The 22,713-nt window shown below is 38.2% G+C and overlaps 1 protein-coding gene across 1 annotated transcript in view; it reads left to right on the top strand.

Annotated features, from left to right (window-relative positions):
* The window catches only part of ttn.2 (titin, tandem duplicate 2), a 160,489-nt gene that overhangs the window by 17,816 nt on the left and 119,960 nt on the right, over positions 1-22,713 (top strand). Inside the window, 19 exon segments of the mRNA XM_042764489.1 lie at positions 84-356; positions 451-714; positions 818-1,078; positions 1,159-1,419; positions 1,510-1,773; positions 1,861-2,121; positions 2,207-2,467; positions 2,599-2,859; positions 2,956-3,097; positions 3,195-3,363; positions 3,483-3,714; positions 4,100-4,384; positions 4,467-4,592; positions 5,389-5,577; positions 6,270-6,659; positions 7,002-7,052; positions 16,936-20,736; positions 21,546-21,824; positions 21,954-22,517. Coding sequence (XP_042620423.1) covers positions 84-356; positions 451-714; positions 818-1,078; positions 1,159-1,419; positions 1,510-1,773; positions 1,861-2,121; positions 2,207-2,467; positions 2,599-2,859; positions 2,956-3,097; positions 3,195-3,363; positions 3,483-3,714; positions 4,100-4,384; positions 4,467-4,592; positions 5,389-5,577; positions 6,270-6,659; positions 7,002-7,052; positions 16,936-20,736; positions 21,546-21,824; positions 21,954-22,517 — 8,334 coding nt within the window.

Genomic DNA, 22,713 nt, shown 5'->3' with positions numbered 1-22,713 from the left:
TTAGTGTTGGAGTATTTTCCAGTAAATTAGGAACTTCATTAAAGATTTTATGTAAACAATTGTATATTTTTATTTTATTTCAGTGCGTCCTGTTACTCTGATGCAAGGCCTGTCTGATCTGACAGTTTGTGAGGGTGATATTGCCCAGTTGGAGGTGCGATTCTCTCAGGAAAATGTGGAGGGAACATGGATGAAAAATGGCCAGCCCATCTCTGCCACAGACAGAATTCACATTGTCATTGACAAACTTGTCCACAAACTTCTGGTTGAAAATGTCAACAGAGATGATGCAGGAATCTACTCATTTGTTGTTCCTATTCAAAACATTTCTACAACAGGAAAACTTACTGTCCAAAGTAAGTTGGATTTTGATGCTGATGCATAGACTTTAAAAATGGAAATACCACAAGGAATGCAGAAATGTAACTTACCTTTTTTCCCTCTTCACAGCAATTGAAATCATATCACCTCTAAAGGATGTCCATTCTATAGAGGGTACGAAGGCAGTACTAGAAGCTAAAATCTCTGCCTCTGACGTTGCTTCTGTGAAATGGTACCAAAATGAAAAGCTCATTGTGGCTAGTGAGAGAATCCAGATGGTTGCCAAAGGAACCAAACAGAGACTAGTTTTGAATAGGTCCTTCGCTTCTGATGAAGGACACTATAAGATGGTTGTCGGCAGAGTGGAAACAGCTTGTAAACTCACTATTGAGAGTGAGTATTTCTGTTAATTAACCAATATAACACCTTAGTGGTATTTGCTTAAAGTTAAGTTTTATGGGTTTCAATTATTAATGAACATATTTATGTCATACAGAGGTCAGCATCGTCAAGCACATGCAGGACTGTGTGTGCACTGAAACTCAGAATGTCACCTTTGAGGTAGAATTATCCCACACTGGTATAGATGCCTATTGGACCTTCAAGAATCAGCCTCTCAAGGCTGGACCCAAATACAAAATTGAGTCCAAAGGGAAGCACTATAGCCTGACCATAATCAATGCCATGAAAGATGAAGAGGGCCAGTATACATTTGCAGCAGGCGAAAAGACATCCAGTGCAAAGCTAACTGTATCAGGTATGATTTTTGTCATTTGTCAAATATCTGTCAAGTTGATGCACAGGTATTGCCTCATGGCTATGATTTTCTTACGCTAGGTGGAGCTATAAACAGACCACTCCATGATGTGACTGTAGCAGAATCCCAAACTGCCGTTCTGGAGTGTGAGGTTGCCAACCCCACCTCTGAAGGCAAGTGGCTTAAGGATGGCCACACTGTTAACTTTAGTGACAATGTCAGGAGTGAGGATATAGGTGCAGTCCGCCGACTTGTCTTTGTTACCACAAGACCACAAGATATTGGGGAGTACACCTACCAAGTGGCAAACTCCAAGACATCTGCCAACTTAAGGGTTGAAGGTACTTTTACTACCATGTTTTGAAGGCAGAATTCCTTTTCCAACATATTTTTCCTTTGTGTGTAACTGATTGTAAATGTGTCTTTCACAGCTGTGAAGATCAAGAAAACATTGAAGAACCAAACAGTCACCGAAACCCAAGAGGCAGTGTTTAGTCTTGAACTGACTCATTTAGATGTGAAAGGATCCCAGTGGATCAAGAATGGAATAGAAATTGTCCCTAGTGACAAATATGAGATAACAGTAGATGGATTGGTTCACAACTTAAAGATCAAGAACTGCAACTCCCAAGATGAATCAGTCTATGGATTCAAACTGGGGAAACTCTCTGCTAATGCCAGACTGAATGTTGAAAGTAAGTTTATTATTTTCCAAAATCAAAGACAATTTGACTAAAAAAACAAAAAAACAAAATCTAACATGCAAATTAATTCTATTGCAGCTGTTAAGATTGTGAAAAAGCCAAAAGATGTGACTTCCCTGGTCAATGGAACTGCCTCTTTTGAGCTGAGTTTATCCCATGATAACATACCTGTTCAATGGATGTTCAAAAACCAAGTGCTGAAACCTAGTGCCAATGTTCAGATAATGTCTGAAAGAAAAGCACATAAGCTGGTCATTCAAAATGTTGATGAAAGCAGTGATGGAGAGTACACAGCTGTAGCTGGGCATTTACAGTGCAGCGCATATTTACATGTTGAATGTAAGTATCAATTTAAAAATGTCCCCTACCAAAACTTGTCTAGTGACTAAAATAGACTACTAACTCCATGTAATGACTATTTCAGCTTTGAGAGTCACAAAGCCCCTGAAGAACATTGAGGTTCCAGAGACCCATGTGGCCACATTTGAATGTGAAGTTTCACATTTCAATGTTCCATCCACCTGGCTGAAAAATGGAGTTGAGATTGAGATGAGTGAGAAGTTCAGGATTGTGGTGCAGGGCAAACTGCATCAGCTGAAGATCATGAATACCAGCAGAGATGATTCTGCAGAATACACTTTTGTATGTGGAAATGACAAAGTCTCTGCCACCCTGACAGTTAACCGTGAGTTATTTTTCATGTTATTTGCTAATGGTTAAGTGCTCACAAAACATGTATTTAATAATTCAAAAGAAGCTAAAATGGCAACACAAATTCAGAATTCAGTCAATAAAGGTTTCTTCCCTCTCCTTCAGCTGTCCTCATCACGTCTATGCTTAAAGACTTGAATGCACAAGAGAAGGACACCATCACATTTGAGGTGACCGTCAACTATGAAGGCATCACCTACAAATGGCTGAAGAATGGTGTAGAAATCCGATCTAGTGATAGATGCCAAACTCGCACCAAACAGTTCACTCACTCGCTCACTATCCGAAATGTTCACTTTGGGGATGTTGGAGAGTACAAATTTGTGGCTGGATCTGCTGAAACCGCAGCAAAGCTGTTTGTTGAAGGTAATATTTGCTTTTGTGATTAAGTTTTTCATTTTTTTTTTATTTTTGGTTTATCCTGTTCATTCTGATCAAGTTGTTTTGTCACCATCAATTTAGCTCGTGTCATCGAGTTCACCAAGCACATCAAGGACATTAAAGTTACTGAGAAGAAGAAGGCCATTTTTGAATGTGAACTCTCTGAGCCCAATGTCCAAGTAACATGGATGAAAGATGGTCAGGAACTTGAAATATCCGAAAGGTATTCCAGATGTTGGTTTTCCATATCATTCACAGTTTATCTCTTTGGCATCTATTAAGTTCAGTGTCTTGATGGAGATATCATCTTCACTGTTTAGGTACAAAGTGTCCACAGAGAGACACATGCATCGTCTTATGATCCAAACTGTGCGCATGTCTGATGCTGGTGAATACTCTGTGGTTGCTGGATCTAGTGTATCAAAAGCTACCCTCACAGTTGAGGGCAAGGATGTGCGTATCAGTGAACCTGCTGAGAAAGAAATCACCGTAAGTACCAAAATATATTTAAAAAAAAAAATATTATTTAAAATATTATTTACTGACAAGCAGTGATCAGCCCATCAATAATGTATTCAATTACATTTTTATTTGCGATTTTAATCCAGGTACTTGAGAAACAACGAGCTACATTTGAATTTGAAGTCAATGAGGATGACATTGAGGGTCGCTGGCTAAGAAATGGAGTCGAGATCCAGTTTTCTATAGATCAGCGCTTCAACTATGCCATTATTAGGAAAATTCATCGCCTGACAATCACAGAAACATACAGAAGCGATGCTGGAGAATACACATTCATTGCTGGAAAGAACAGGAGTGTTGTGACCCTTCATGTTAACAGTGAGTTTGATCTCAAAACCTTTTGATCTGTCAAAATGTTTATGCGGTGACATACAGTGATATACATTTTTATACGTTCCATATTGAGGATAATTAGATAACATAATTAGAGCTAAAAAGTAAAGTAAGGAATATATATTATAATTTCTGAGTTACTTTGCCAAATAGGTAAGAGGCATTACTTTTCCATTTTATTCATTTACTGACAAATGCAATTAAAAGCCATTTAATGGACATTATAAAGACATAACTACCATGCTAAACTAATTGCCAAAAAAAGTATTTTATAAAGCTGATGTCTTATGTGGAATATAATGTTTCTTAGTTCTTATTTGTCTCTGTATGTCTATTATTTATTCTTATACAACATTATTGTGTTGTTCAGTCCCTGAGCCTCCTCAGATCATCAGGCACATGGAGCCCCTGTCTGTTGAGGCTGGCAAACCTGCACGTTTCTCTGTGGAAGTGAAAGGAATTCCTCAGCCTCAGGTATCTTGGTATAAGAACTCTCAGGCCCTGTCTGCTGGCTTCAAGTGTAAGTTCCTGAGGGAGGGAAATGAGCACACATTGCTACTTATCGAAGTCTTCCCAGAGGATGCAGCTCAGTACAACTGTGAAGCTAAGAATGACTACGGAGTAGCCACAAGCTCTGCGTCACTTAATGTGGAAGGTAAAGAAAAACACATGAAAAAAATCACAATGAATTATAGGTACATAATTTGCTTAAGCTTGCTATGCCTTTTACTCCTCAGTTCCAGAAGTTGTTTCCCCTGACACTGGAGCACCACTGTCACCACCTGTTGTCATAACACCAATACGCAACACTTCTGCCAATGAAGGACAGCCTGCTAGGTTCCAATGTCGTGTCTCTGGGGAAGGTGAGTAACCATAACTCTGTTCCAAACCTAGTGAGCTGCTTATTGTCTACATAGGCATCTGCTAGCATCCCAAGCCCCATAAGTGAGTAATTTGTAATGCTCTGCATAGTCAGACAATCTCAGAGCTTGTTGCAGTACATTGTGGGATTGCATTCACTTTGGATACATGCAATGCAATGTATTGGATTTGGCTAAAACTAGTTATCTTAGGAGAGAGAATTATTAAAATCCTCCTTTTTAGTATAGCTTTAACATTGGGAGCACTTTTATGATCCTTTAAAATTAAGTTGGCTGGGTGATAAATTATATCATATTGAGATTGCAATAAATTATTATTTTTCAAAGTAGTAATAATAATATTTTAAGCAACGTCATACAACAATACAAAGATATTATTTTCAGACTTGTTTTAATTCATACCATTCTGTTGTCTTATTCGACAAAAAATAAAAATGCAGTATCTTGTTGTAAATTAATTGTTATATTTTCATTTGATTTACATTTTAAAAGATTGATTAATTTGTTAGTAAGTTTTAATTCATTTTATTAGACCATCTTCTGATATTAAATCTGTATTAAATCATAAAACACAGAAATCTGAAAAAATAAAAAGGAAAACAGAATTTAAGGAAAAATAAAAAGGATTTCATGAGGCCTTATATTAAAAGGTAGCTTACTTTGTGGAGTTTAACTGTGAAAAATCATATTGTCTAATATGGAAAACAATATTGTGATAATAGTAAATTGTACTATTAATTGATGCTTATGCTTATTCCTCTGATTTACTCCTGTTTAGATCTGACGATTACTTGGTATTGCAAAGATAAGGAGATCAAGCAGTCTGATATATTCAGAGTGTCACAGTTTGATGAAAACTGTCAGCTGGAGATCACCAGAGTTTATCCTGAGGATGAGGGAGAGTACACATGTGTTGCCCGTAACTCTGCAGGAATGGTCTCCTGTTCTGCTGTACTGAAAGTGGATGGTGAGTTAAAATTTCTTACCAACCAAAAATTGCAAACTAATTGAAAAAAACCTGATAATGGCTTTAATTATAATGTATGTTAGTTTTTATTAATTAATAACGCAGTTGGTGTTGGTTTGTCTGTTAATTAGGGCTGTCAAAGCTAACAAATGATTACTAAAACAACGATTTCTAAAAAGTGAATGAACAATTCAGAGTGGATTAGAACTACATGAAAGCACAAGTGACTAGCTGAGCACTGGTTTATCCATAAATTCTTAAAATAACTGGCATTCTGTCACTGATAGAAATATTAATTCAAAAACAAGCAGAGAACTGCATTTTTTCAGTTTACATTACCTATGCATTTTGATGCAGTGTGAGAAATCTAAAAGCTGTTGATTTTTTTTCTATAAGTGCGATGAGTAAAATGCATAAATTTATGCTAAGAATCATCCACACAAACAGCTCAATATGTAATGATTGCACAAAGGCCTTTTTTTTTACTTTCCTTAAAAAAAAGAACTGAATTTGTTAATGCGTGACTACACAAAAGCATGACATAGATAATGCTGAAATAGCTGAAACAGCCCTACTGTTAATGCAGAACAATTTTGTCAGACAAATGTGTAAACAGAACATGCTTTGTACAAACAAACTTCAGTGTGTGCACTATAGTAATTAGTTGAGGACAAATCAATACTTCCTTTCAGGACAAACACAAATTACGGACTATACATCTGAGTCTCACTCGCAAGCGACATCCAGCCTCTTCACAAGCATTAAGACTGTTCAGAAGGATCCTACTGGCCAAAGGCCAACTTTTATTCAGCCTATTGTGAGCTGCGTGGTGGCTCACGGAGAAGTGACTAGATTCCATGCTTGTGTGTCTGGCATGCCAAAACCAGAGATAAGTTGGTTCCATAACCAACAGTCTATAAAGCCTACCAAAAATGTTGTCTTTCATTTTGATGAGATGACAAACACTGCTACGCTAATCATAGTTGATACTTTCTCTGAGCATGCTGGACAGTACACTTGCAAAGCAGTCAATATCGCAGGAGAGGCAGCTTGCTCAGCCATCCTTGCTGTAACAGAAGAAGGTAATTGAGATCAAAGTAGTTTATGGTTTTTGATTAACAAATCACGATTAATTCACGTCATTTACTTTTTAAGCCTTTCAGTCAACCTCAAGAATCTCTCAGTGAATTTCCTGATCACCTTCACTAACTTCACTTTATGAAACCTTGTCAGTGCTGCTGAAGAAGTTGTATCATACAGTGCTGTCTTGGTGTCGGGCTGGCAAATGCATGCTTTTTCAAACTCCCATGTTTTACATCTTTTTAACATTTTTACATTTGTTTTTACATGCAGATTGGTAGGTGGCATATTTGGCTGATTGTTTGTTATTCATTTATTCATATTACTCTTTTTTTTTTTTACAGTTATAAAAGCACGAGAGGAGATTGAAGCAAAAATTGAGGAAGAGGTCAAAGGTAGGATCTTAATTACAGAATAAAACTTATTTAATAATGATGTCTCTGTAAAACTATTACATTTAACATTTCCGAGCATATTGTATTGCATGCAAACACATCCTCTTTAATGGGAACAACTTTCATATGTTAATGTTGGAAATGTATATGGTTGGAATCAAGTGTTTTTGGATAGCAAGCAATTTGATTGGTAAAATGCTTGCTGTGAAGCACTTTTGCAAAGTTTTGCATCTCTTCATTCCCCTTTGAAAAGCATGAAGGATATGGTACTTCTTGGTTGTTTTAAAAATAAAAAGTGCAGGATGATTGTCCTTAAAAGTTCCAGACCACAGGAAATTATGTTTTAAAAGATATGGAAGTAGCCACATCTTTTAATTGCTTCTTATGTTTCTTGCATCTGGAACACCTTCCTGCAAATATTTCTTAGACTGGCTTGCAGATAGCGGTATGTGATTAATGTTGTTTGCTTTTTAAAATAACATGGTTATACGTGTAAACTATATTAGTTCGAATAAACGCCTTCTCAAAGAAATCTAGAGCTTTTTTAATGACCACACTCTTCTTTTTATCAATAGAGAGTGATGTTTCTCTATATCTATGAAAGATTTCCGTCATTCTAAGGATTAGAAAGGGCGTTTATTCATCATTCTGCAAGTCAGGTAAGGAATGTTTTAGGATATATATACACCAAGTTAAATATATAAGAGGCTCTTTTGCGAAACAGATCAGTATTATTTGGATGCGTATTAATGCTTTGAAAAGAAATTTATTCTTTGAAGAACTGTCCACAGAAGAAGGAACAAAACATCAAGCGATTTTCGTGTCAGAATCTTTAATAAAGACTCAAGTCTTGCGTTTATTCGAACAAATATGGTGAGTGAATTTGTTTTTTTACGGCTTTGTGACTTGATGCATGCTTTAATATATCTATTAATATTCTATTTGATATATATTTCAGTTTATTTAGCAAACTGTGCATTTTGTTGAAATTTGTCTCCTTTTTTTCCAGAGTTGTTTTATAATGAAGGAGCTGAACACATGGAAAAAGGAAGACCACAATCTAGTGCATTTTCAGACCCAGAAGAAAGTTTAGATCAAGGTCTTGTAACCCCATCTGAAAACATTAAACCCTCCTTCACCAAAAAGCTGAAATTTCAGTCTGTTGTGGAGGGTGACACTGCAGCTTTTAAGTGCAAGCTAGTTGCAATGCCACCTCCAACGCTATTGTGGTTTCATAATAACAGACAAATACAGAAGGAGCACCATCGTAAAATATATACAGTTAGTAAAATGCATATGCATGCAACCAGTTTAACAATTCAGGGGATTAAGGAAAAAGATTCAGGCAGTTACAAAGTCATGGCAATTAACACTGAAGGATCTGCTGAAACCACAGCATCACTTCTTGTATCACTGAGGGAAGAGCAAGATGTTACTTATTTCAGTCATTCTAGATCTTCAAACAAAGCCCACTCGAGCTCAGATTCATTAGCTGATTCAACAAAAGAAAGAAAATTTAGAGTAGATCTAAGATGTGTTGGCTCTCCTTTTGATAAAACAACTAAAGGGCAAACTAAGGGACGTCATAAATCAAAAAACACTCTGTTCCGAACAATGTATTTTAGAACTTCATCACCATCAAGAACCGACAGGGACAGCAAGTTTGAGACAGCATCTGAACGTGCACGCTCTCCAACTCCGATGTATGAGAGATACGAGAGGTTCAGTGATCGATACAGTGATATATACTGTGACAGATTCACAGGACGTGATCGATACAGTGATAGGTTTAGTGATAAATTCAGTGACCGGTGTAGTGATAGGTACAGCGACAGATTTAGCGACACAGACAGCCTTCATGGAGAGGTTAAAGCAAAACTCAATCTCTTGCAAAAGGCTGTCAAAAAGAAAAAGAGACTTTCTATTTCTACAATGTCCTCATCTGAGTTTGAAGTGGAATCAGTTACAAGTGAGCCTTGTTACACAGATTATGTTGAGAGACTCAGAGTCAAGCCTTCTACTTTGCCTGAAATTCAACATGTCGTTTGTCCTGGTGAGCAAGGTGAAAGTGGTAGAGGTTCAGCAGAATATCAGAGTAGACTGGAGAGAATTACCGGAATCCGCTCCCAATCAACTGATCGAAGAGTTAGACACTCTTTTGAGCCTCAGTCAAGATCTAGGGCACTTCGAATGATAAAGGGTGAACTTCCTCTAGAAGAAACTTTAAGAAAAGACGTCCAAGTTGATGTATCTGATTCACGGATGGATCAAAGGATCACATCAAAAGAGGAGTCAGAAAAGGAGATAGAATATGATATTTTAGTGCACAAAGATGATGCTAGCCTTAGTCAGTGGGATGATGAGGCGCAGACTAAGGCAAAAGAGCCATTTGTCTTGCAGTGGTTAGAGGCAGGAGAAGCTTCTAAACAAGCGAGCAATACAAAGGAGATAATCTCATCACATGAAGAGTCAAAAGAAAAAGAGTCTTTAAAAGCCAAGGCAGTGAAGCCAATGAAAGAGATTTTTTTTGGTGATGAAGGTAAAACGGTTCCTGTACAGAAATTAGAACAGAGAGCTATGTCTGTGGAGAACATCCTTGAGAAAAATCTGGAGAGTGAGTGCTTAGAAAGTGAAGATCAGTTCTTAGCTCAACGCATTCGAAAATGGCAACAAGATGTGCAGTGGGATGAAGCACAACAGGTCAAGGCAAAGGAACCTTTTGTGTTGCAGTGGTTAGAGACAGGACAAGCTTCCAAACAAGTCAGCAGTACAAAGGAGATCAGTCCATCACATGAGAAGCTAGCAGACAAAGAGTGTACAAGAGAAAATGTAGTGAAGTTAAAGGAGGAACAATTTCCTGCTGATGATGGTCTTCAGCACGAAAGTAAAAGGGCTCCTGTACAGGAATTAGAAAAGAGAGCTATGTCTGTGGAGAACATCCTTGAGAAAAACCTGGAGGGTGATCAGTTCGAGAGTGAAGATCCGTTTGTAGCTCAGCATATTCGAAAATGGCAACAAGATGTGCAGGTTGATCAGGCAGAGTCTATTGTGCCCCGAAAGTCAGAGAAAAAAGGTTCTTATTTTCATGACTCTTTGGGTAAAGCCCAAAATGAAGAAGCTGCAGCTTTAAAAGCTCAAAGAGAATCCTCGTTTACAAAGATTTCAAGATCTTCATTCAAAGAAAAACATTCACATGAACTCTCAGGTGAGAGTGAGTTACATTTATCACGAGAAAGAATAAATGAGTTAAAAAGTGAAAGCGATCCTGTGAGTGAAAAAGAGGCATTGACCCAGCGTATAATGAAATGGCAACAAGATGTTTTGACTGTGCAAGAACAGGCTGTTGAACTAGATCCTGATTGGGGTGGTGTTACTGCTAGTGCTTTAGAAAGAGCAACATATAAAGATGTTCAGCAGGAAGAGATGAATAAGAGATCACCACAGAGAACAGCAAAGGAGAGGTGCATTAGTGATGTTTCTTCTCAGTCCTATGCAACTGATAGGTCTAAACCACATAAGCAGATTCTTTCTGAAGCAGATAGTGAGAAGTTAAGGACTGAAAGTGACTATTTTGTCAGTGAGGAGGAGGCTTTAGCAAAGCGTATAAAAAAATGGCAACAAGATGTTCCAATTGAGCAAGAAGAAAGTGTTGAATTAGAATCTAATTGGGCTATTGCAGAGCATGTGCAGTCTTCTGTTGAAATACCCGAGACAATGTTGATGTCCACAGCTTCACCAACAAGAAAGGTTATGTCGTATACAAAGCCTGAGCAGCTTGTGACCGATAAAATTAGTACAGATGTGACTAGATGTATTGAAAGCCGATATTTGGGTAACGAGGATGTAGTTCAGCGGCATTATGGTAATGTAAAAGATGTGACAATGCCTAGACAGGATCCTGATGTAATAAAACAACAGAAAACCATCTCAAAACAAGAAATCCCCAGTGTAAATCCCACTGCAGGGAAAATCTCTACGAGTATAGTAAAACCGAGAGCACCTGTATTTGTGACAACATTAATTCCAGAGGTTGAGGTAAAGAGAGGTGAGATGACTGAACTAAGTTGCCAATTCCAGGGAGATCCCCCGCCCTCTGTTTCATGGCTTAAAGATGGACATCTTATAATGAGAGACCCTGATTATGATGTTCGTTCCAAAGCAACTTCATCGACACTGACCATTTATTATCCAACTATTGACCATCAAGGTCTGCTTACTTGTAATATTGCAAACAAACATGGAAAAGCAAGTACATGTTGCATATTAAAAGTAACTGAAGATGTTTTGTCAAGGACAGAGATTGGACCTCCTCAGGAAGTTAAAATAACAGATGAGTCAGTTTTCACTGAAGAAGAAATGATTGAGGAAGAACTTAAGTCACTAACAAAACCTAAGATAGACAGCAAATACACATTGCAGGTGCCTCAAGCTGTCATCCACATACCACAAACTTCAGGCACATCTATTCACTCCTCACCAGTTGAGATCAGAATAACTGCTCCAACTCCAGTGCTAGAGATAGTTGATGAGGCTAAAGGCACATTTGGGCCTGTTAAACAAACCTCAGAGTCTCCGGCTGATGATGGGACCTCTCAGACCATGAAGCATAAGTTCACATTTTCTTATGATGATGTTCATGGAGCTCCCAAGGTTGTTAGAGAACTAGAGAACATTAGTGCTTCAGAGGGACAAACTGCTATGCTTGAGTGCGTCATTATTGGTGAACCAACACCTGAGGCCGTCTGGTCCCATGATGATGTTTGCCTTGATCTTAATACTCGTAAATATAGATTTGAGGTACAAGACAAATGTTACAGCCTTTTTATTGACAATTTTACTTGTCTTGATGCTGGAACATATAGATGTATTGCATCTAACAAATTTGGGCAGGTTGAAAGTGTTGCTGATGTGTCTTTTGATTCTGCAACTTTGGACTCTGGATTTTCATCCATTGCCATGTCAGAGGTGGATAACCAAACAAGATCTTTTGGCTTATTTTCAGAAATCACCAAAGTTGGAACAAAGACTTTATCAAGTTCTTACACACCATCCAAAAGTATTACTCTAAAAAGTGAGGATGTTCCTCATTATGAACATTTCACTTCAGTCAGTCCTGCTGGATTTCAAGATATTAGCAAAACCGATGATCCCCGTTACCCACAGCCAGATGCTCCCAAACTCATTAAGCGCATTAAGAAAACTGCTTCAGACATACCTGTAATAACAGGCTGTGGTTTGCAGTCATCTGGGGCAGAGGTTAAAGTAACAAAATTAAAACAAGCATTTGAAGCACCAACATATTTTATAGATGAGCCTGTTGATCCAACAGTACAATCAAAGGATGAGTCATCATTTCCTATAGAGTATATCCCAGAGTTTTCTCTTGAGCCTGAATGTGAAAAGGAACAAGCAACTTCAATTCTCTTTAGTGAGGACAGGATGGAAGATCCTACTTTGACTGCAGCTAAGCTCTTCCCATTAAGAGCTTTGCCAGATGTTACAGAGGCAGTTCTTGACAACAAAGAATATACTTTAGAAGAGAAGTCAGAGATGAGAATGTCTTCTATAGAATCAAAAGTATTTGACACCCAGTATTTTGTATCTTTGGCAAATGTTACTGAGGTCCAGCACTCGCCCACTTTAATCAGACCCCAGGCTAGATTGCCAAAGAAAATTAACCCAAAAGATAGTTTTGTTAGCCCTAAAACAGTTCCGGATAGCACAGTTGAGCAAAGAATTATACAGGAGGAGGTATGTGTTAGGCAAAGTGACACTGATAACTCTGCTCAAGAAGCTGTCAAGTCAGTTACCAAGGAACAGTCAATTGAAATGACTGAACCAATAAAAATGGACACCATTAGTATTCAAAGAGCAGAAGATGAGAACATGCAACAAGATAACATCAATCCGGTTAATATAAAACATGATAGGATGGAAGCCACAGATATAGCAAAACCAGTTAGTGTAAAATCCAAAATTGAGGTTGACAGAGCATCGCAATCTGCCTCGGCAGATTACCCTTACCAAACACAGAGACTGCAACCACAACAGAAAAAACCTGCTAGGCTAGGCGTTGTTGGTGTTCCCAAACTTGAGGAAGAAGAAGTAACTTTTAGTGCTGTTTATGACTACTATAACCCACCAACTGATTGGGGAAGGCCTTTGTCGCCAGAGTCAGAAATGTCTATTGAAGTAGGCAGCACAGTCAGTGAAGAGATGGCAGAAATAGAACGGTTCTACACACCAGCTTCATCCACAGAAATTTCTCAAATTCAGAAGTCACCAGAATCTTTCCATACCCCCTCAGAGACTCCAGGAGGTGTCATGACTCCTCCAGAGTATCCGTTTTCCCCTGTGGAACACAAGAGACCCTCAACTAGCTCTAGTGAAGATTTCTATTCCCCAGCAAAATTTCTAAATTCTCCAGATGATGAGGGTATTGAAACAACTCCCCCTGTGTTTACTATTGATGAGGGTATGATTCTTCCAGAAGGACGTGGTTCACTAGGTTTGGGGACACTTCAGGAAAAGGTTCAGGGAATTCCTCCAGCTTTCCTTAAGCCACTTACAAAAAGAAGAGTTTTTGAAGGCGATTCCTTACAGTTCTGTGCTGAAGTATTCGGACTACCCACTCCAGAAGTAAAATGGTTTAGAAACAAAACTGAGCTTGAGGCAGATGAAAGGACTAGTATTGAAAGAGATGGTGATAACATTGTCCTTGAAAGGAGGAATATCACAAAAGCTGACCAAGGGGAATATATCTGTGAGGCTCTTAATTATGTTGGTGAGGCAAAAAGTGTTGCTTTGGTTATTGTTATATCTCAGGAAGCAAGGCAAATGCTACCCCCTCCTGCTGTTACCCATCAGCATGTCATTGAGTTTGATGTTGAAGAGGATGAGGATCCATCAAGATCTCCCTCTCCTCAAGAAATCTTGTTGGAGGTTGAGTTAGATGAGAATGAGGTGAAAGAATTTGAAAAACAGGTAAAAATTGTCACCATTCCAGAGTATACAGCTGATAACAAAAGTATGATCATATCCCTTGATGTTCTGCCAAGCATGTTTGAGGAAGGAGCTGTGGATTTTATAACTCAAGAAAGTGATGAATTAAAAATAGCTTTTGAAGTTACAGAAATGCCTCCACGTTTTATAAACCCTATTTATGACATTGAAACACCCGAAAACACAAATGTAATGTTTGAATGTTCCTTAATGGGTATTCCCTCACCAATAGTGTCATGGTACAAAGGAAATGTAAAGATTCCTATGGATAAGAAAAAGTACATCTGTAGCTCAGATGGTGATAATCATTTTTTGAAGATTCTCAAAGCCAACACACATGACAGTGGCATATATACATGCAGAGCCATTAATGTTGTTGGTGAAACACTTTGCAGGGCGTCACTTATGGTTATGAATCCACAGTCATTCTCAGGCAAAACAAGGGGAAGAGAACTAACTGCAGTTTCTCTTGGCAGTGCAAAAGTTCAACCTCAGAAATTTGACTTGGTTGTTGGGAACTCATCATTTGATGGAGAACAGACATCAGAGATAGAGCTTGAATTTGAGTTCCAACAGGAATCTGATGAGTCTCAGAAAGCTGTCAGACTGGTGGCTGTTACTGATAACGAGACAAGTGAGCAAGGAGAAAAATATGTTAGTATTAATTTTGATGTCTTCGCGGAACCCTCAAAAGACGACAAAATAGAATTTAAAGGCAAATCAACAAACACTTGTAGTTTTCAGTTTCAGGTCACTGAAATCCCCCCAAAATGTATAATCCCATTGCAAAATGTCACTGCAGCTGTAGGTACACCTGTAATGCTTCAGTGCTTAGTGAGCGGCAAACCAAATCCTACAGCAGAGTGGTACAAAGATGGTGCTCCAGTAAAAAACTCTAGATATATTATCCAGGAGAAAGCATCAGGGCATTTCAATCTGCTCATAACAAATGTATCTCACAGTGATGCTGGCGAATTCAAATGTGTTATCCAAAACATAGCTGGTTACACAGAAACAACTTCATTGTTAAAAGTGTTTTAATTTGACAGCAGTTTAAAAGGTTAATTGATTATGAAACAGTGTCAGACATGTTTGCTGTTTTGTTTACTTTGAATAGATGTAATGTAGTACACATTTTTTATGTATTACAATTGTACATTATTGTGAAATTATGTATAGAAACTTGTGTTCAATCTGCATTCAAAATAGTTTTTCAGTAGTATATATCTTAATTAATGATCCCTAATTTATTGAAAAAAACCCGATTTGATCCTCATTTACTCTTGCATCTTCCTCTCGGGTGGTGTCCTGGGTCATTCTTTTTGTTGGGTGAATTTCAAGCACAGTTTTGAAAGATCTTCATTTCTTGACAATGCATGCCCAGTGTAATAGATAAAAGTAAAGTACAGTTTTCAAAAAGTGTTTTAATTTAAATTGCATGAATATTCATTTCCACTTTTGTGTAATTCTTTTTTTTTTCCTTAATGTTACAAGTGTGATCAGAAAAAAATTAAGGGAAATTAATTTGAATACTTATTTAAAATAGCTTGGAGAGACTAGATTTTCCTTGCTCAAGTTCATAATTTGCAGGATTAGTAAGACTGCAAAGAGTTGGATAATAATCGAATGTTTTTGTTGTATAGTTCGATCATGTTTTTGTAAAAGTAGTGGTAATTCATTTAAGGATTTAATAGGTTGTAAATAAAAAAGAATTTTAAAATAAACATAGGTTAGAAAAAAATATACAGTGATGATAGCTATCTCATAAAAATATGTACCTCTGTGCACTTTTTGTGCAACACTGCTTTTACGTACCTTACTGCACGTTTCGCGCAGTTTCAAAGAGGAATGTCCACTGAGTGGCGCTAAAACACTGGTTCAATTTTTAACCCTGGCACATTTTTATTGCGTTGAAATGGGTACATATTGTATATACGCATATATGTTTTTATTATGTTGCTTCAGGTACGTATTGCGGCAGTTCAGAATTCAAATATCCATGGACTGTCGCTAAAAGTTAATGCTCTATCGTGTTGGAAATATGCCCTACACCAAACCCAACCCTAAACCTACCCAATAGTGTTAACAAATGCAAAACTGATATAAAAATGCATTTGTTAATGCAACCGTGCCATTTGAACTTCCTTATTTGCAGATTTGAACTGCTTTGTCAAACTTTTGAGCTACCGAACAAACCTACCGCCTATGAAAACCCATAGATATGAAGCTGGATATGTGCGATGCTACAATTCAAAAGCATCAGTTTTCAAATCTCCCAGCATATTAATATTGTTTTGAAGTCATAACATGAAATTCTTCAAGCAATTTAGCTAAAATTAAGCTTTATTAATCGAAGCTGTAAACTTGTGTGAAAATGTATAAAAGGTGTCAGAGTTTTACTGCCTCTAGTGTTCATTTATTTTGGAAACTGCAGCGATATGTACTTATTAGTACGCATTTCGTGTCTCGCTAAAAAGTGCACCCAGGTACATTTATGCCATGAGACCAGGTAGTTTTCTTATGTGTTCTCGTTTCTATGCCCTTCAGTTTCATCAGTTATAACATATTAATTTTGGGATACAAATCCAGGTGAGCTAGTCAAACCTTTATGAATAGAAATAACGAAAACTAAATATGTGTGCCATAATTTTATTAGAAACACAAATGTGTTGTTCTACCCATTAATTGTAATTCTGTTTACATGAAAAGTAAATAAAATGATGATGAAACCATTTACTGTTATTTAGCGTTTTTCTTTTTAATCTCTTAAGGGCATTATTATGTCCGCTTCTTGGCTAATACTGAATGACCTTCATCTTTATCTTTCTTGTGATTTCTGAGGATATTTTGGTGAATCTTTAATCCCATTATTTTCATACAGAATTTTCTAGTTTGACTGTGAAGACCGAAGAAGAGGAAGAAACCTACAGCACATCACTACATTTACCTGAAAAATCAAAAACACTTGAACTCAAGCCAGAGCAAAAGCGTTTTTCTAGTTCTTTGGAAAGGAAAAAAGAGAAACCTGTGTTTCAGTCCAAGCTTACACCTGCTGAAGTTACCATCGGAGAGTCAGTTCGGTTTACTGTCACAGTATCTGGTTTTCCAAAGCCAAAAGTTCAGTGGTTCCACAATGGAAAAGTTATAACTTCTTCAACAGTTTATAAGTTTGTAGAAGAGAGAGATGAGTACACTTTAATAATAACACAAGTCAAGAAAGAGTATGAGGGAGAGTACTCTTGTACTGCCAGTAATAGATTTGGCCAAACCACTTGCAAGACAATGTTAAAGGTTCAAGTGAGTCAATTATCAGCAGCAGAAAAATGGGTGGAACAAATGTTCAAACTTCCAGGGCAACCACCATGCTTTACCACACAAATCCAACCTGTGCGTTGTGCAGAGGGCAGTGAGGTAAAATTTCAGTATAGAGTTACTGGTACTCCTTTCCCTGATGTTCAATGGTTTAAGAGTAAATCTCAAATTAAGTCAAGCCAGACCTGTTCTGTTGTAAGTAACCCAGATGGCACTGGCTTCCTTATCATGAATAATATCCAACAGAGTGACAGTGGACTCTACACATGCAAGGCTGTCAATCCATTTGGGGAGGCAAGCTGCAGTGCAGAGCTGATAGTATCCCACAAAAAAGTCTCTGTATTTCATAAACAGCAATTAGTTCAAGAGCAAAAAAGTTATAAGGTGTCCATGAAAGAGGAAGCCACTGAATCTCGCTTGTACAGTGTTAGCCTACCTGGACAGGCAGGTGCTAGTTTGCAGGGAGACCATCAGGTAATTTACACCATTGGCACAGAAGATAGGCAAATGGTAACAAGTGAGCAGGTTGACACTCTGCATGACTTGGATGTTTCCATTGCAACTATGCACAAGGAGCAGGTGACTCATCAAGCTGCTGTGTTGCAGTCTCATGAAGTTCAAGAGAGAGTCATATCTGCTTCAGTTCAGCCACAACCAGTGGTAGCAATCCCTTTAAAACAGCTCCAGATGGCTACCATGACCTCAGCAGTTCAAGAACGCCAAGGCTTCACAGAACAGCACTTTGAACGAATCAAAAGTCCTGAGGTTACAGAGCTTGAAATTGAGAAAGAGCACCCCTCACAGGTAATGTCTGCCATAACTGAGAGTGTAACCCCACTGACGATAGTCAAAGCTGAGCCATTATCAACCAGAGAAACAGAACAGATCAAGGCTTCTCCTGAGCCCAAGTATCCGATGTCAAGTCACCAAGTTGAGACAAAACTCCCAATTGTTAAAGAACATTCACAGGTTATTCCGCATACTCAGCAGGAAAAGGGCTACCAGGTTAAAGAGGGAGTGAAAATTCTTTATAGTGCAGTTTCAACTGAGAAACAACAGATCACAGAAGGTCACTCCAAAGAACTGTCAACACAAGACTCCACCTTTCAGACATCTGTGAAGAAAGAACCAGCGAAACCAGTTGTCCTTTCAGTTAGTGAGACTGCTCAGACTTTATCAAAAGAACAGAGGTTATCGATACACAAACCAGATGAGGAGACAGCATCTTTAGTCAAAGATAGTGTATTTAAATCAGCTCTTGTCGCTGAGGAAAAGCATCCACTCCAAGCTGATCAGTCAAGTTTGATCCCAGGTTTAGAAAGTGCCATTTCAGTGCAGTCCCAGAGAGAAGAAGATCAAGTTCTGCATTTACAGGTCATCACAGATCAGGATATTCTTCCATCTGAAGGCAGGTTTAGCAGTGAGAAGCCAAGCCCTGAGAAAGCAGATGCTCAAAAAAGTCCTGTTCTTAAGCATACAGTGTCAGTGGATTTACAGCAGACCGTGACATGTGAGGAGTCTTCTCAATTTTCAGCACAAGAAACAAACATTTCCATTCAGCCTAGTAAGGAAGCTCCTGCCCCTTTGCATCTTCAGGCAGTTCATTTAGAAAATACGTTGACGAAAGAAGGGATAATCTCAATGGAAAAGCCAGATGAACAGATTGCGGTACAGAGACAAGAAAAAGCCCGTCATCATGCTGCAAGCACAGAAGAGAAAAGAGAGCATACAGCAGATTATTGTAAAGATCTTGATGTGTCTGTTAAAGGTGTGCAGTCTGAAATCAGAAAAGAACCCAAACCTGAAAGTATTCTTCAAGTCTTTACAGAGCCTGTGCCATTACCAAAGGAAACTCCTTTTGTAAGTGATGTTAAACAGCAGCGTGCCCTAGTACAGAAAGAAGATCACTGGAATATCGTGCATGTGCCATCTGTGTCAGAGAGTCAGGATATAGAGGAGGGGCACACAGAGAATATAGGAACAATTGAGAAATGTGTGTCTAAAAGCGAAGTTGAACCCAAAATCCCATCTGAATTAATTTATGTTGAAGAAAAGGCTATTTCGACAGAGAGTAGCATTGCTCTTGATGCCACCGAACAAGATTTCGCAGTTCAAATTCAAGAAGGACAGTCTGTTCGACAGTCAGTATTAATGGAAGAAAAGCGTGTAATCAAAGGTGAGCTATCTCAGGATATTACAAAATCTGAAACATCCACAGCCGTTGTCAGTAAGCAGAAGATGGATAGTCTTTTGGTGTCGGAGTCAAGAGAGAGCCAAACTCTACCTAGAGAGCTCACTTTTGTTATTTCGCCTCCAAAACCACATTCATTGGACATTAAGCACCAATTAAAAAATGCTCTTGCAACTGCTGTTGCTCTTGACCAGCCATTGATCCTTGCAGATGTAGTTGAGAGTCTAGGAGCTATAGAAATTCATGAGGTAAAGGAAAGGAAAGAACCCAAATATGTCATGTTCACATATCTTATTACAAGTGCAAGTGCCCCACTTGAAATTACAGTTGCTTTTGAAGGCGAGTACCCCCAGACTGCTGATCTCAGAAGTGAACTTAAAGCTGCTTTCTACTCCATTGTCTATCGAGAGCAACAGGTTATGACCTCAGAGCAGCCAGGCACAATGCAAATTGACAGGCCCCAAAGATTACAGGTTACCAAGGCTTCTACAAAAGAAATGCTTTCACCTGTGGTAGAGATGGTAAGATTGACAGAAAATGTAGAGCCTTTTACATCACCAATGTCTTTGCAGTCTGCAACTGTGAAAACTGAAGCAAAAGTCTCTTTTCAGTCTGTAACAGCTAAAGAGCAAGCTTTTGTGCAGCAGTCAACAATTCAAATGGCAAGTGAATCAAAAATTGAGATTCAGCAGTCCATCCAAGTTGAGCGACAAGAAACCAAATCTGTGACAGTAAAAGAACATGAGAAAGATGTAGGGGCAGTAGGTATGACAACTGAACTTGTTTTGGGGCCTGTTCCAATCGAGCGTTCGACTGAAGTCATCTTTCAAAGAGAGGAAAGGGAGGAATATATAACCGAATCATTTATAAAACTAGAGAAAGAAGAAGTTAGAGAGGAGGGTTATCCAGTTTTTGAAAGCTCCTTGGAGGATATTGAAATAGACGAACATTCAGAGGCAAAATTCTCTTTGACTATTAGACATGTAAAGAAAGTAAATTGGCTTTTTAATGGAAAATCAATTAAATCTGGCAAAGAGTTCAAGTGTTCCAAAGACCACGACACTTACACACTAGTAATCATCAAGGTTACAAAGGATCATCAAGGAGAATATACCTGTGAGGCTGTAGGTGATGCTGGCAAGACCTCAACGTCCTCTCACCTCACTGTGGTCTCAAGAGGTTGGATTTACGGGAATTATTTTGCCATCCCATCCCACATGACTAACTCTTGCCGTTCATAGCTAAAATAGACACGCTTCAGCAGACATGCTTTCTCAGTATCTCCACAACAACTAATAGAAAAGATCTTTGTATTTCATATGAAGATACCTTCCTAATGTCTTCCTCTCTTATCATCTTCACAATTTTGTGATTTTGCCACCATTTTCACATCACTGAAATATTAGCATGTCTTCACTTCTTCACATCAACCCTTAACCTGCTGGATCTCTCAGTGTCATTCCAACGTTCATCTCCTCTTTCACTCCTGCAGTATTTTCCACTTTTAATTTTATTCCTCTCTGGGAATTGGTTATGAAATACTCCATTGTTGTTTTCTTCATCAGTCATTGAGCACCTCATTATTGATCTTTTTTTTTTTTTTTTGCATGAATGCCAAGATGTCAAGTCACTATTTCACTCTTTATTCAATGTTTTTTTTTTCCTCCTTCATAGCAAGATCACCATTACTCTTCACAGTCACTCCTGAATGTTTTTTTACTGCTCCATTACAGTGACCACAGAAATTGGCACTTTTTGAAAATACCATATCTTTAAGAATTAAAGATGGTTAAGGTGTACATGAATAGTTACAGTACATTTAACTGCTTAACCTGCTAAACTTTGTACTAAATATTTTTGTAGAACATTTCAGGTGTTTAAAAGTGCCAATCGGTGGTTTCTGCTTTTCATGCTCATACTCATCACTTGTCAGCAAACTTGTTAAATATAATGTACTAATTTGCTTTTTGTTTGTGTGCACGATTCAGTGCCACCTGTTTTCAGGCACAAAATTAAAAATCTGGAGGTCAGTGTTGGCAGTCCTGCAAAGTTCGAATGTGAGATTGAGGCGGCTCCAGGTGTGACCTTCAAGTGGTTCAAGTCTGGTTCTGAGCTCAGACATAGTGACAAATGCAGGATTATCAGTCGTCTTCACACCTCATCTCTGGAGATATTTAGCCCAACAGTCGCTGACAGTGGAGAATTTACCTGCAAAGCTTCAAACCGTCATGGAAGTGACAGCTGCTCTGCTAAACTAAGTGTGACAGGTAAGAAAAATATACCTTTCGTATTGTCCATTTGTCTTCTTGACTTTTCTCTGGAGTTGACATGCTTTGTGTTTGATACTTTGTTGATAAAGTTATTTATTTCTTTTTGTTGAAATCTTCTTTTTATAGAAATTTTCCCTCCAGAATTTGTATCAAAGCCTGATTCGATGACTTTATTTGTGGGAAAGCAAGCAAAATTTCAATGTGTTATTTCTGGTTCTGAACCAATGAATGTTGTCTGGCACAAAGACAATATTGCCATTTCACTTGATGATCACTGCAAAGCATCCTCTGACAAGAACAAGTATTTTCTTGAAATCTTGAATTTACAACAAAGTGATCAGGGATCATATCTTTGCAAAGCTTCAAACAGTGTTGGTACAGCTACGTGCTGTGCTGAACTGAGGGTTGTAGACAAACCCAACTTTGTGAAGAGCTTTGAGGCAACCACTATTGCTGTGGGAAACCCATTACGTCTTGAGTGTCAGGTAGATGAAGACAGTGGGGTTTCCATCACCTGGATGAGAGATGGCAAGAAACTCCATACTACAATGGACTGCAAACTAGCTTTTGAGGAAAAAATTGCCTGTCTTGAGATTCAAAAGGCTAAACTCAAAGATACAGGTGCATATACCTGTACTGCTGCCAATGACGCAGGAAGCAGCAGTTGCTCTTCTAGTGTGACAGTGCAAGGTAAGACTTTGAGATTAATACCCTTTGTTAATGCAGTATTTGAAACAAATCTGCATGTCAGGGTATTAATTTCTGTCAGTGTGCATTTGCATTGTTTAGACAGAGGTGACAAAGCTTAAGCATCAGTTGATGCTGCTCTTATTTGCCATAGAAAGTATTACAGTTTATTTTTACTGTGCTTCTTCTCTTTTCCCTT

Source organism: Cyprinus carpio, chromosome A9 (genome assembly GCF_018340385.1).
Source record: "Cyprinus carpio isolate SPL01 chromosome A9, ASM1834038v1, whole genome shotgun sequence".
NCBI lineage: Eukaryota > Metazoa > Chordata > Actinopteri > Cypriniformes > Cyprinidae > Cyprinus > Cyprinus carpio.
The sequence above is the reverse complement of the archived record's forward strand: the minus strand, read 5'-3'. Positions and strand labels throughout refer to the sequence as shown.